This window comes from Syngnathoides biaculeatus, chromosome 16 (assembly GCF_019802595.1).
Source record: "Syngnathoides biaculeatus isolate LvHL_M chromosome 16, ASM1980259v1, whole genome shotgun sequence".
NCBI lineage: Eukaryota > Metazoa > Chordata > Actinopteri > Syngnathiformes > Syngnathidae > Syngnathoides > Syngnathoides biaculeatus.
Genome location: NC_084655.1, coordinates 4,045,827 through 4,060,025, shown reverse-complemented (window position 1 = coordinate 4,060,025; position 14,199 = coordinate 4,045,827). Strand labels below are relative to the sequence as shown.

At 42.0% G+C, this 14,199-nt stretch overlaps 1 protein-coding gene across 6 annotated transcripts in view; it reads left to right on the top strand.

Moving 5' to 3' along the window:
* Positions 1–14,199, top strand: part of septin12 (septin 12) — a 108,667-nt gene that overhangs the window by 87,287 nt on the left and 7,181 nt on the right. For 5 of the 6 annotated variants that reach the window (XM_061845844.1, XM_061845849.1, XM_061845846.1 and 2 more), the window contains 6 exons: positions 1,090–1,171; positions 4,320–4,457; positions 6,151–6,268; positions 6,363–6,458; positions 6,848–6,944; positions 8,176–8,227. In XM_061845844.1, the coding sequence (XP_061701828.1) occupies positions 1,090–1,171; positions 4,320–4,457; positions 6,151–6,268; positions 6,363–6,458; positions 6,848–6,944; positions 8,176–8,227 (583 nt within the window). The remainder of the gene's footprint in view (positions 1–1,089; positions 1,172–4,319; positions 4,458–6,150; positions 6,269–6,362; positions 6,459–6,847; positions 6,945–8,175; positions 8,228–14,199) is intronic. The other variant, XM_061845845.1, reaches the window with a different exon arrangement.

The following is a 14,199-nucleotide window of genomic DNA, read 5'->3' as shown; positions in this document are numbered from 1 at the left end:
TAGTGCTGGAGCCTATCCCAGCTGGAAACGGGCAGGAGGCAGGGTACCACCTTGAACTGGTTGCCAGCCAATCGCAGGGCACATGCCACTTTTCTAGTAAATATTTGTGTGTTTGTGTGTCTATAGCACTTTAAATGAATTTCTATATCACTTCCGGGAGAAAGCATTTACATACCTGCTCTTGGCTGTGTAAATCCTGGTAGTGGAAACTTCCTTCAAGACACATATCTAGACTTGATATACCAGCAGGTACTGACTATACATAGATTTCCGATGACGTTACCACAGTCCCAGGATTCTCTAGTCTGCCTTCTTGTGTGTCACTACCGTTAATTGGAAACCTATCTATAGCCATTGCCCAAAGTCAGTGCAGTTTGAGGCCACCACCTATAAATCCATAAGATTTTTCGGAAGTAAACCAACAGTTACACACTTGTGGAATTGTGTCCCTCCAGCAATTGTAAATCCCATTAGAAATACAGTTTGCTTCAGAGTGTGTGTGGATAGATAGGAAATGACAAATCATAAGGTCACATCATGCCAATTCTGTAAATCTGTTTGTCATTTAGTCCTGTCTCATGGCGACTTGGTTGTCCCTATGAGGACAGTCAATCTCAGACAAACACTTTTAGTTATTGCTCTGTTATTGGAGGTGTTTCAATCAGTTGAAGCCACTGCACTTTTGACTCTCAGACTGGTCTAGACAGTGCATGTGGTGTTTTATTGCAGGTTAGTGAAAATCATAATGATTCAGGTACCAGATGTTTGTTCCCCGGCTTCCGCTGAAAGATTCCTCAGTGTTTACTCAACACTGCCAATGGACGTAAATGATAGTCTTTGCTCGTCTGCTCAGGATCTGTCCAACATGGTTATGTCGCCATGTAAGTTAACACACACATGACACTCATTCTTAAAAGATTTTGTTCTCTGATACCCTACTGTACTAACATAAGGCTTGTGTTTTGTCTGTAAAAACACCAATCAGACAATAATCACCACTGTTTTATTTGAAACAAATATTTTTTCGGTATTCACTTGTTCGTGCATTCCACTTACTGTAAAGTCTCGCTATTGTGCTTTGCTGTCTAGTGATTGAAGAGAAGGGGGTTAAGATGAAGCTGACAGTGATTGACACTCCTGGGTTTGGAGACCAGATCAACAATGACAACTGGTATGTGGCAGAAAGGCTAAGACGCGCACACCCACACACACACGCACACACACGTATCTATAGAGAGAATGTATTTAGAAATAACATTTTGTGTCATTTCCTAACAATTATGTCCAGTTCCACTGCCTCACTCCTCAACAGATGCTTTTCAATGCTGGTAGTGTTTTTGTTCCCCTTTTAACTGCCTGATTTCTGATTATAAATCCAAACCATGTTCATGTCAGCTCGATCCCCAATCCACGACCCTTGTCAAATAATCTAACCTCTCTGCTTCCTCACATAACTGCCATCCCCAATTTCAATCATTTTTGACCCATTTCAAACTTTCCCTCCATCTCCAACATTCTGGAAAAAGTAGTTGCCAATCAATTTCACTCCCACCTTCTCCTGACCAGTCTGTATGAGTTCATCCAATACACCCCTTCATTGGTTCCAGTTCTACCTCTACGTCCTCTTTTCAAAGCCAGAGTCAGACAAAATCAACAATTCAAAATTGCATTGTACCTTTCCTGAAGCTGCAATTCTAATGCCATGTATATTGCTTAGTCTTTATATGTGTGTGCGTGTGTGTTTGTTTGTATGCATGTATGTACAGTATATGTGTATGTATGTTCAGTATGTATGTATGTATGTTTGTTTATATGTATGCATGCAAGTATGTATGAATGTAGTTTGTGTGTATATTCATGTGTAATTATATAATTTCACACTTCGATTAATTTCCTCTTAGTGTGATTTTAGCCTCTATTTTACTGCTCTCTTTTTGAAAGTTGCCATTATCCATTCAACCATCCATCATTCCATCCATCCATCCATTTATCCATCCATCTATTTTCTGAGCCGCATATCCTCACAAGGGTCACGGGAATGCTGTTGCCCATCCCAGCTATCATCAGGCAGGAGGCGAGTTACACCCTGAACTGGTTCCCAGCCAATCGCAGGGCACATAGAGGCAGACAACAGTCGCACTCACAATCACACCTAGGGGCAATTTAGAATCTCCAATGAATGCATGTTTTTGGGATGTCGGAGGAAACAAGAGTGCTGAGAGAAAACCAATGCATAAATGGGGAGAACATGCAAACTCCACACAGGATGGGATTTAAACCCCAGTCCTCAGAAATATGACGCCAACGCTCTAACCAATTGACCCCTTCGTACAGGGCACTTAACCAAGCCTCCTGAAGTGACGTCACGCCACGTGCGCCTACGTCAGACAAAGAATTAGCAAAAAGGGCGGCGCAGCAAGAAAAGAATAGAGCGAAACTGTCCGATTTACCGGCTGATTTCTCACTCGCATTCTTAGCTAACAGTGAAATATTGTTGAAAAGCAGACAGCCGGGCTTCAAGTATTTCAGCGAGGGGTATTTCAATGGTATTTACATGCATATCGACGGAGAAACCATTGATATTAGCGCGAGATCTTTCCAGAGTCAGAGGAAGACCGAGAAGCCACATAATATAATATATTATAACCCAAAGACGAATTCGTCATTGACAGTTTCCTATTTTCGTGTTACATATCACACTTGTGTGCAGAATCTGTATATGTATCTGTATAGCCATGTGTGAACCGCCGTATGAATGAAAAGAAGAAGGCGAGGCTTGATTGAATTAGTGCCGAACCTACGTAAGTCCCGACCGAGTACGACAATCACTACTTTAGTGTCCTCAAACATCCTTCCTTCAGTCTTGGTGTCTCAGTGCACGTCGAAGGCTTTTAGGACTGCTTGTCCGGTTTAGCTTAGCTCATTAGCCTCGAACAAAGGGACACGTTTGTGCAGTCAGATCATCGCAAAATATCACTCAACACAGATCAAGTGTGTCAATCATTCACACTTAGCTATGTTATGCAATTGAAGAACTGCTAATTCATTTATATGAGACATGTATTGAAAATCAAATATAGGGCATACCTTCGTGCAAACACAGTCCGGTTTACCGTAGCCGCGAACAAAGGGACACGTTTGTGCAGTCAGATCATCGCAAAATATCGCTCAACACAGATCAAGCGTGTCAATCATTCACACTTAGCTATATTATGCAAGCGAAGAACTGCTAATTCATTTATATGAGACATGTATTGAAAATCAAATATAGGGCTTACCTTCATGCAAAGATATCTGTTCCGGTTGATGGATTCAGTTGATCATGCAGTCTTCCACAAAGTTTGATCCATCGAAGACATTTTTTGTACTCGGTCTTCTGTTCCGGTTGATTTTAGAAGGATCCAGTTGATGATGCGTTCTTCCACAAAGTTTGATCCATCGAAGACATTTTTCGTACTGGGTCTTCAGTTTTGGAAAGGGTACGAATAGAACTCCACCAACTAGCCTTTCAGGATACCTGTTGTCACTATTATTAAGTCCATGACTACACCTCTTAACCATATCTATTGTTAAAGAACCCAAATACGCGATAAAACGCTAACAAAAGTTATACTGGACCATACAACGTTGTCAGAAGAAACTGCGGGTCCAAAAAGATCTCTGGCCTCTGATTGGTCAGCGACACGGATGACGCAATTTCTACGAAGGGGTCAATTGCTCCACCGTGCCGCTATTACTATTCTTATTATTATAATGCAGCACAGCTGGTTAGTATGTCTGTCTCACAGTTCTAAGACAGTTCAAATCCGGTCTCACCTGTCTGGAGTTTGCATGCTCTCCCTTTGCTTGTGTGGGTTTTCTCCAGGTACTCCCGTTTCCTCCCATATACCAAATACACTCATCTTAGGTTAACTGAAGACTCTAAATTGTCCGTAGTTGTGAATGTGAGTGCAAATGTTTTTTTATATGTGCCTTGCGATTGGCTTGCAACCAGTTCAGGGTGTACCCCACTTCTCCCCCGAAAATAGCTGGGATAGGCTGCAGCACTCCCGCAACTCTAATGAGGATAAGCTTTCCAGAAATGAATTATCATTATTATTACAAACAGATGAAGATAAGTAACAATGTGTTTTATTCCTTCCTAATACCATGTCATTTTAGATTGGTTGTTGCAGGGTTTTTAGCTATATTATATGGGGTAATATTGTACATTTGATTTATTTATTTTTTTGTCAAATCATATTGGATCATGGGGTTTTTTTTAGACCGTATCTCAGTTACATTTTATCACATTTATCATCTGTGTTTCCCTCCTCAAGTTGGGACCCCATCGTAAAATACATCAACGAGCAGTATGAGAAATATCTGCGAGAAGAATTGCATGTCAACCGTAAGAGGAGGATACCTGACACAAGAGTCCACTGTTGCATTTACTTTTTGGCTGCGACAGGACACAGGTAAAAACTCTTCACTCAACACAAAACATGTCATTTTCCTTTTTTTCCTAAAAGCCATGGTTAGATAGTGTTGTTTGTACATTGTGATGAAACACAGCCACGGCCCTCTTTGAGAAAATTTTAATATTTAAATGAATTAATTTTAATCCTTTCCAAGATCTGGCCCTGAAAAAGCATGCTGTAAATATGTACCATTTACAAAAACATATACACAGTAGTTCTTAAACTTGTTGAAAGTACTGAACCACAAAATGAACAACGAAATGTACCACGAAACGACCAACACCCTGTCAAACCCGCCTCCTCGGTGAGTTGTGCCACATGCAGTGCAAGATTTACTCTTGTCACTAAAATAGAGTCATCAGTGTGTTTGTGTGTGTGTGTGTGTGTGTGTGTGTGTGTGTGTGTGTGTGTGTTGTGTGTGTGTGTGTGTGTGTGTGTGTGTGTGTGAGTGTGTGTGTGTGTGTGTGGGGGTGCGTGTGCGTGAGTGTCTTGACCTCGACTGTATCCCTGAGACTAACTTACTGAACTCCGGGGGTTTCATCCAACCCATGTTAAAAACCATGGATGTACACACATTGAGTGACATCATGACCAATCAGTAATGAACAGACTTTAAAGTTAAGAAAGGTAATAAAATAAGCAGACAATTGCATTGATTTTTGAAAGTAAATGGAAAAATCAGATTTATGCAAAAGCACAAATGCTACTGCATCTGAAGTGTACATCCATCCATTTTCTTAGCCGGTTATCCTCACAAGGGTCGCAGGGAGTGCTGGAGCCTATCCCAGCTATCAACGGGCAGGAGGCGTGGTAACTGTGAACTGGTTGCCAGCAAATCTCAGGACACATCGAGACAAACAGCTGCACTCACAATCACATTTAGGGGGAATTTAAAGTGTCCAATTAATGTTGCATGTTTTGGGGATGTGGGAGGAAACTGGAGAGCCTGGAGAAATTGATCATCAAAATATTTTTTATTTAAATTTTGGCTCAAAATAAGGCATTTTGAATTAAAATCTGGGTGGGTTTTTTTCATTATCTTCTGTTTGTATGTTTATCATTAACATTGTTAAATTCAAATGATTAGTTGCACTTTGGGAAGAACGTCTGTCTATGTAACATACAATAGTTAAAGCACGCAAGTCCAAACAAAAACCAAGCCATATGGTCAAAGGAACTGCCTGGAGCACAGGATTGCTCAGATACTGTCAAGGAAACAAATGACAGCCTCATATGGTATCTTAAGAGTATATTGTCCTCGGTCAAGCTAGTCATTTGGCCTTCCACTGTAGTTCACTAGACCAAATAAAGCGTGCAGGCCTTGGTGAGGAAGGACCAAAAATCCGATTATCACACAATCATAGCATCAGAGATGTTTGTCGATGAGAAACTGTTCTCCGTGCCGTGCACTGAGAAGAGTTTTCTGTCAGAATGCAAATAAAACAGATCAGTTCTTGTTCTCATCACTCACAAACTACAGTACAGTACTATACAGTATACTACCTAAAAGTTTTTAAAACTTGTCAGAAAAACAGACTGGCCATTTCTCTGGAAGAAATTTGCAATCCTAAAAAAATAAATCAATGTTGACTTAATCAGTAATGCACAGATCAAACAATAAATGAACACAATGCTTTTTGTCCAACTGGCTACTTTTGTATAACTGACCATAGCTGTACTGTGTGTCTAGGTTACGCCCCATTGATATCGAATTCATGAAGAGATTGGGAAAGATCGTAAGCATTGTACCTGTTATTGCCAAAGCTGACACGCTTACCATTGAGGAACGAGAGGAGTTCAAGCAGAGGGTGAAGGAAGACATATACTCTATACTGATACATGTACACATCAATACATTTGATCCTTAAGTGGTCTTGCGTTTCACCTTTGAATCACAAATAGATACGGCAAGACTTGGCAGGCAATGGGATTTGTGTTTATCCCCAGAAAGAGTATGACGAGGATCCAGAGGAGTGCATCCTCAATGACAGGATCAGGGTAAGAACCTAGTTCTTGTCTTCATCCAAGTGTATGTAGTGTATTCTTGTCCGGTGCCTTGGGTTCAGATCAGGAAAAAAAATCACTTGCTGTTTAACTGTTAAAACTGTCAATGCAATAAAACCAACCTTCCTTTAGGTTAATCATTAAGCAGAACACATTTTAAGTTATCATGCTCATCTTACTCTCTGAAAGAGTTGGACATTTCTAACTTTGAAATAGAGTGTTAATAAAAAAACAAACAATAACAACAACCAAAGACTGTTAATTGTATTTAACGGGACCAAATAAATTTGAAAAGTCGACTTGAGCAACCACACACCGTTCGTGTCCTGAGAATCATCACATCATCAATGGTTGAGTCAGATGTGCTTTTATTTTGCATCCAGGAAAGCATTCCCTTCGCAGTGGTGGGGACCGACAAGGAACACCAAGTGAATGGAAACAAGGTGTTGGGCCGTAAAACCAAGTGGGGAATTATCGAAGGTGAGTAGATTTTTTTTTATATACCAGTGTATATATACCTATCCTCACAACTGTCATTTTCAATAATTCCACATAAAGTGAAACCTAGACTTGTCTAAAGAATCATTTTACTGCTGAAATGTAGCCTGATATCTTCATGGTGGTGACATATTACTTTCACCAGGTCCTACATTTTTTCTCATAAACATAAATCTTGTCTCAATTTTCTAAAGTAGGATATTTTGGGTGATAGAATGATTTACTGATTGACTGTGTATATAATTTAGATGATAGAATGAGAAATACTGACAATTCTATCTTCATAGCCAGGGGAAAATAATTGTATTTACATTCTACCAGTGTAGGATTGCACTTGAGGGATGGTGTAATCTCACCATGAATGTTGTGAACTCTTTATGCTGCCTAGAGGATCTTTGATGGACACATGGATCAGTCCATGTGACTGTCGCTCATGTCAAACTAAGTTAATTGTTACTTGAGTTCATTTCTGTGTCAGTTCTTATGGCTGGTAGCACAAATATCACCTAACTAATTCATCATAGAAGAAAAAGTATGTCCCACTGAAGCTATTACCTAATGCTAATCTGTGCTTCCATGCACATTTACTGCACCTTTGCTGATTTGCTTTTTGTTGTGTGATTTCACATTTGATGGCAGACACCCCAGAGAAACACGTATTCATAAACAAGCAACTTAGTTCATTAGTACATTCGCCATAATAAAATGTAGCAATTTTCCGAGCCGCTGATCCTCACGAGGGTCTCGAGAGTGCTGGAGCCAATACCAGCTCTCATTGTTCAGAAGGCAAGGTACACCCTGAGCTGGTTGGCAGACAATTGCAGGTCACATGGAGACAGACAACAGTCGCTCTCACAATCAAACCACGGGGCCTGTGTGGCGTTTGGATCTTCTCCCCGTACCTGCGGGGGTTCTCTTCAAGCACTCCGGTTTCCTCCTACTTCGCAAAAACATGGATTAATTGGAAACTCTAAATTGCCCCAAGGTGTGATTGTGAGTGCCACCCTTGTCTGTCTCCATGTGCCCTGCAATTAATAAGCTGGCAACCAGTTCAGAGTGTACCCTGACTCCTGCCCGATGAGAGCTGGGATTGGCACCGGCACTCCCGCGACCCACATGAGGGTAAGTGGCTCAGAAAATGGATGGATGGATGAATATTTATGATAATATATAATTTGTCATCAATTGAGCTGCCTTATCCCTCTTTTCACAGTTGAAAATGTGGCACACTGTGAGTTTGCCAATCTGCGAGATCTCCTTATCAGGTGAGCCTGACTTCTATGAATATAATAATAATGTTTTTTTTCACCAAGGAGATGGGATGTGAGTTTTTGATGACCACAAATATCACCAATTTTGATGCTGTCTAGTTTATGGGGTCTTAATATCAACAGCAACCCTCTAAATGTGTCTCATACATACTGTAGTGAAATAGTTTTGAATTGGAGTTAGAAACTCTTCCTCAAGTCTTTTTTACCTTTTGGCTTAACCCTAGTTTTGGGTTACCAATGGGAATCATGCTCCACTTTCAACGCGGGCTGCACCCTGTAAGGTCAGCAGCACTCTTGGGAGTCATTCTTAACTCGTGACACAACTGATTCATTGTGGAAGTGAAGTTTGGAGTTTGTATCTTGTTTGGAAAAGGTTTTATGCCAGATGCCCTTCCTCACCCAAATCTCATCTACCTGGGCTACGGACCAGCACTTGAAATAAACTGGCCTGTGACCTCTAGTGGCTAGTTTAGAAACTCTTTCCAAATAGACACAATGCACCTCAAGGTTTTTGCCTCTCAACTCCAAAGATGAGAAGCAACCAAATGTTTTTTATTGTGTAAATTAATGTTTAAATCTATTAGGCTCACTTGTAAATGTCAGAGTCTTAATTAACTAGTCCTAAATGAGCTGTGGTGATGTTAAGAACTAAACTGAAGTGAGTAAAGATTACCAGGCATTATCACTTACATAAGAGACTGTCCATTCTCTATTTAACTGCAATGTGAGGGAACTAACCTGCTTACAATATACACCTCTGATTACAATTTACCGAGCAATTGACTCCTCCGTACAGGGCACTTAACCACGCCTCCTGAAGTTACGTCACCCCACGTGTGCTAACCTCAGACAAACAATTAGCAAAAATGGCGGTGCAGTAAGAAAAGACTAGAGCGAAACTGTCCAATTTACCAGCTGATTTCTCACTCGCATTCTTAGCTAACAGTGAAATATCGTTGAAAAGTAGATAGCAGGGCTTCAAGTATTTCAGCGAGGGGTATTTCAATGGTATTTACATGCATATCGACGGAGAAACCATTGATATTAGCGCAAGATCTTTCCAGAGTCAGAGGAAGACCGAGAAGCCACATAATATAATATATTATAACCCAAAGACGAATTTGTCATTGAGTTTCCTATTTTCGTGTTACATATCACACTTGTGTGCAGAATCTGTATGTGTATCTGTATAGCCGTTTGTGAACCGCTGTATGAAGGAAAAGAAGAAGGCGAGGCTTGATTTACGAGTTGTTTCTCTCGTTTTCTTTGTGTAAAGTCACGCGCTCCCCTCAATAATTATTCTTGAATTAGTGCCGAACCTACGTAAGTCCCGACCGAGTACGACAATCAGTACTTTAGTGTCCTCAAACATCCTTCCTTCAGTCTTGGTGTCTCGGTGTACGTCGAAGGCTTTTAGGACTCGCTAGTCCGGTATAGCTTAGCTCGGGAGCCGCCAACGAGACACGTTTGTGCAGTCAGATCATCGCAAAATATCGCTCAACACAGATCAAGCGTGTCAATCATTCACACTTAGCTATGTTATGCAAGCGAAGAACTGCTAATTCATTTATATGAGACATGTATTGAAAATCAAATATAGGGCTTACCTTCGTGCAAAGATATCTGTTCCGGTTGATGGATTCAGTTGATCATGCGGTCTTCCACAAAGTTTGATCCATCGAAGACATTTTTTGTACTCGGTCTTCCGTTCCGGTTGATTTTAGATGGATTCAGTTGATGATGCGGTCTTCCACAAGATGTCACGTTCTTGCGAACACCATATTTTGTTAAATAGTGGGCCCACTCCAGATGATTTTCGACTCAATTTGACAGTGTTAGAAGACTTCCAACTCGAGTTGGACTTGAACACCAAAATCTCGTGACCTGACTTAGACTTGAACCTATCATCCATCCATCCATCCATCTTCTACTGCTTATCCAAGGTTGGGTCGCGGGGGCAGTAGCTTTAGCAGGGACACCAAGACTTCCCTTTCCCCACCCACTTCATCCAGCTCTTTCGGGGTATCCCGAGGGATTCCCAGCCCAGCCAAGACACATTGTCTCTCTAGTGTGTCCTCGTTTGTTCCTGGGGTCTCTTTCCGGTGGGCCTTGCCGGAACACTTCACCAGGGAGGCATCCAGGAGGCAGTTAAATCAGATGCCCTGACCATCTCATCTGACTATTCTCAATGCGGAGGAGCAGCAGCTCTACTCTGATCTCCTCTTGTATGACCAAGCTTCTCAGTCTGAATAGACCTAACAAATTAGGCTGAGGAATGTGATCCCAAGTAGTTTGAACAGAACCTCCAGTCAGGTTCAAGAGAGTTAATGGTGAGACGATAAACCAGCTATTACTCTCTCCAAAGGGCTCTTGAGTAATGTTGGACTACATGTGCGAACGCCATATTTTGTTAAATAGTGGGCCCACTCCAGATGATTTTCGACTCAACTTGACTGTGTTAGAAGACTTCTAACTCGAGTTGGACTTGAACACCACAATGTCGTGAGCTGACTTAGACTTGAACCCATCATCCATCCATCCATCCATCCATCTTCTGAATGGACCTAACAAATTGGGCTGAGGAATATGATCCCATGTAGTTTGAACAGAACCTCCAGTCAGGTTCAAGAGAGGTAATGGTGAGACGATAAACCAGCTATTACTGTCTCCAAAGGGCTCTTGAGTAATGTTGGACTACATATCTGTTTTTATAGAAACCGTCATGAATATGGAGTTCACATGACTTCAGTGAGCATGCGGTTTTTTAATCTGCTCACCTCAGTCTCCAAATAACTCACATCTTCTGCAATGTTGGTTAGCTGAAAGATTGTCATAAATTAAATTACTAAGTGCGAGGACAGCACGAACAGTAGTTAATGTCATCACTTACACAAAGCTTGGCTGGAAAACATGTTTGCAAGATGTCACATTCTTGCGAACACCATATTTTGTTAAATAGTGGGCCCGCTCCAGGTGATTTTCGACTCAACTTAACAATGCTAGAAGACTTACAACTTGTGTTGGACTTGAACACCAAAATCCCGTGACCTGACTTACACTTGAACCAATCATCCATCCATCCGTCCATCCATCCATCCATCCGTCCATCTTCTGAATAGACCTAACAAATTTGGCTGAGGAATGTGATCCCATGTAGTTTGAACAGAACCTCCAGTCAGGTTCAACAGAGGTAATGGTGAGACGATAAACAAGCTATTACTCTTTCAGAGTTCCCCTTCTTAAATAAGGAGACCACCACCCCAGTCTGCCAATCCAGAGGCACTGTTCCCGATGTCCACGCAATGGTGTGAAGGCATTAACCAGGACAGTCCCACAGCATCTAAAGCATTTCAGAACTCGAGGCAAATATCATTCACCCCGGGGCCTTGCCACGGAGGATCTTTTTAACCACCTCTGTTATCTAAATTCCAGAGATTGGGGAACCCACCTCTGCGAACCCATAATCTGCTTCCTCATGGGAAGATGTGTCAGTGGAATAGAGAAGGTCTTCAACGTATTTTCCCCACCACTTCACAACGTCCTGAGTCGAGGTCAGCAGTGCCTCATCCTCACCATATAACCTCCTGAGACACCGGATGATCTACCAGAATTACCTCGAAGCCATCCGGAAGTCTTTCACCATGGCCTCAACAAATTCCTTCCATGTCTGTGTTTTTGCTTTGGTGACCACAAAGCTTCATTCCACTTTTCCAAATGGTACCCATCAGTTGCCTTAAGAGTCCCACTAGCCAAAAATGCCCAATAGGACTTCTTCTTCAGCTTGACGACATCCGACCAGGACAGGCACTGACCACCTTCTGCCCACAGCTCCAGTCTGCAGCCTCGGCAATGGAGATGCAGTACATGGTCCATTCGGACTCAATAATGTCCCTCACAACCCTCAGAATATGAGCAAAGTTCTGTCGGGCGTGGGAGTTGAAACTCTTTCTGAAGGGGATTCTGCCAGACGTACCCAGCAGACCATCACAATACATTTGGTCCAACTGGCATCATCCCCCTCACCAATTCACCACCAGGTAGTAATCAGATGACAGGTGCAGCTGACTGTCCAAGACATGTGGTTGCAAGTCCGATGACACAATCACAAAGTCGATCATTGAACTGCAACCTAGAGTGGTCTGATGCAAAGTGCACGTGTGGACACCCTTATGCTTGAACATGAAGTTCGTTCTTGACAATCCATGATGAGCATAAATGCCAGTCACATAACACCGCTCAGGTTTTGATTGGGGGGGGAGTGTTCTTTACAATCACGTCCTTCGAGTTTTCACTGTCATTGCCCACATAAGCATTGAAGTCCCCCAGCAGAATAATGGAGTGCCCAATGGGACCGCTCTCCAGCACACACACAGGAAGGGTGCGTACTCTGATCTGTTCTTTAGTGCAAAGCCACAAACAACTGTCAAGACTCGTCCCTCCATCCAAAGGTTGAGGGAAGCACCCCAATGTACAGGTGCTGAGCAAGGGGGCAATAATTATACCCACACCTGCGTTACCCTTTCAGGCTGTGCCCAACCGAGCCTCATTAGTGCAGGCACTCATCTTCAAGACCTACCTCCAGCCCTGGCTCCAGAGATGGGGCCTAGTTACCTTTCTCCAGGCAAGGAAAATCTAGATCCAATATTTGTTTTCATCAAAGGAGTTTATGGACCCCTGCTATGTTTGGCCCCTCACCTAGGACATTTTTACTGTAGGTGACCCTACCAAGGGCATGACGCGCCAGACAACTTGTGACAGCTCCTAGGATCAATGGGACACACAAACGCCTCCACCATGATAAGGTGACGGCTCAAGGAGGGATAAAGTTGAACCCATTGACTTGAAAAGACTCCTTACTTTGACCAAAGCAGTGAGAACCCAAAATTCAGAGCTTCATATATACCAATATGCATCACTTATAATATACAATGGGGGATTCAAGGAAAAGTGTCATCATGATGCTGCAGATCTTACTGATAATTTATTAGGTCAAACTGTACAACAATATTATTGCTATGGTTAGTTCTTACCATATTTAGATAGTTAACACCCTGATGCCACGCTTGTTATGGAATGGACCAAGAGGTCATTCTTTGATACACAACCTGGTTTCATGTAAAAAAAAAAATATAAATCAGCAATGAATGTGACCATTAAAAAAGGTTTACATTTCAAGAACCATTATCAATATAAACTAAAATACAATGACAATTAACGTGGAAAAAAACATTGACATTGTGAAGTTGAACTTGTGCAGCTCAATGTCACGTATGCATTCGCGGCTAGTTTTGTAAAAGATCAACAAATCCTTGCATGGTATGGAAACAGGAGTGCACAGAGAAAACCCACGCAAGCGGGGCTGGGATTTGAACCTTGATCTTCAGAACTGTAGCTTCGAGAGCGTGCTTAAGCCTATCACAGCTATCTTTGGGCGAGAGGGTTGTGTACCCTGAACTGATCCTCAATAAAATGGTCTTATGTGCAATTAAAATTTTAATTGACACGGAAGTGTACCATTCGCCAATCACCAATGAGGAAGAAAGACAAACGAACAGCAAGTTTGTCTTTGTGCGCTATTGGTGATCAAACATTTGGCTTAACTTTCAGAAAATAAATGATCATTTATTGGCTCATTGCAACACTTCTAATAAGATCATATCGTCCAGAATCAGGTAACTAATACATCCGTCCATCCATTTTCTAAGCCGCTTATCCTCACCAAGGTCTCAGGAGTGTTGGAGCCAATCCCAGCTGTCATCGGGCAGGAGGCAGGGTACACCCTGAACTGGTTGCCAGCCAATCGGAGGGCACATGAGACAGACAACAGTCGCACCAATGATTTCGAATAAAAACTCAACTGCGCACTCTGCATCAATCATTGGTTCCGCTCTGGTCAACAGGCTCTGACTTCTGGTCAGGGCAAAACGTATTGTCAACATATACACATTGTTATAGAAAACGATGTA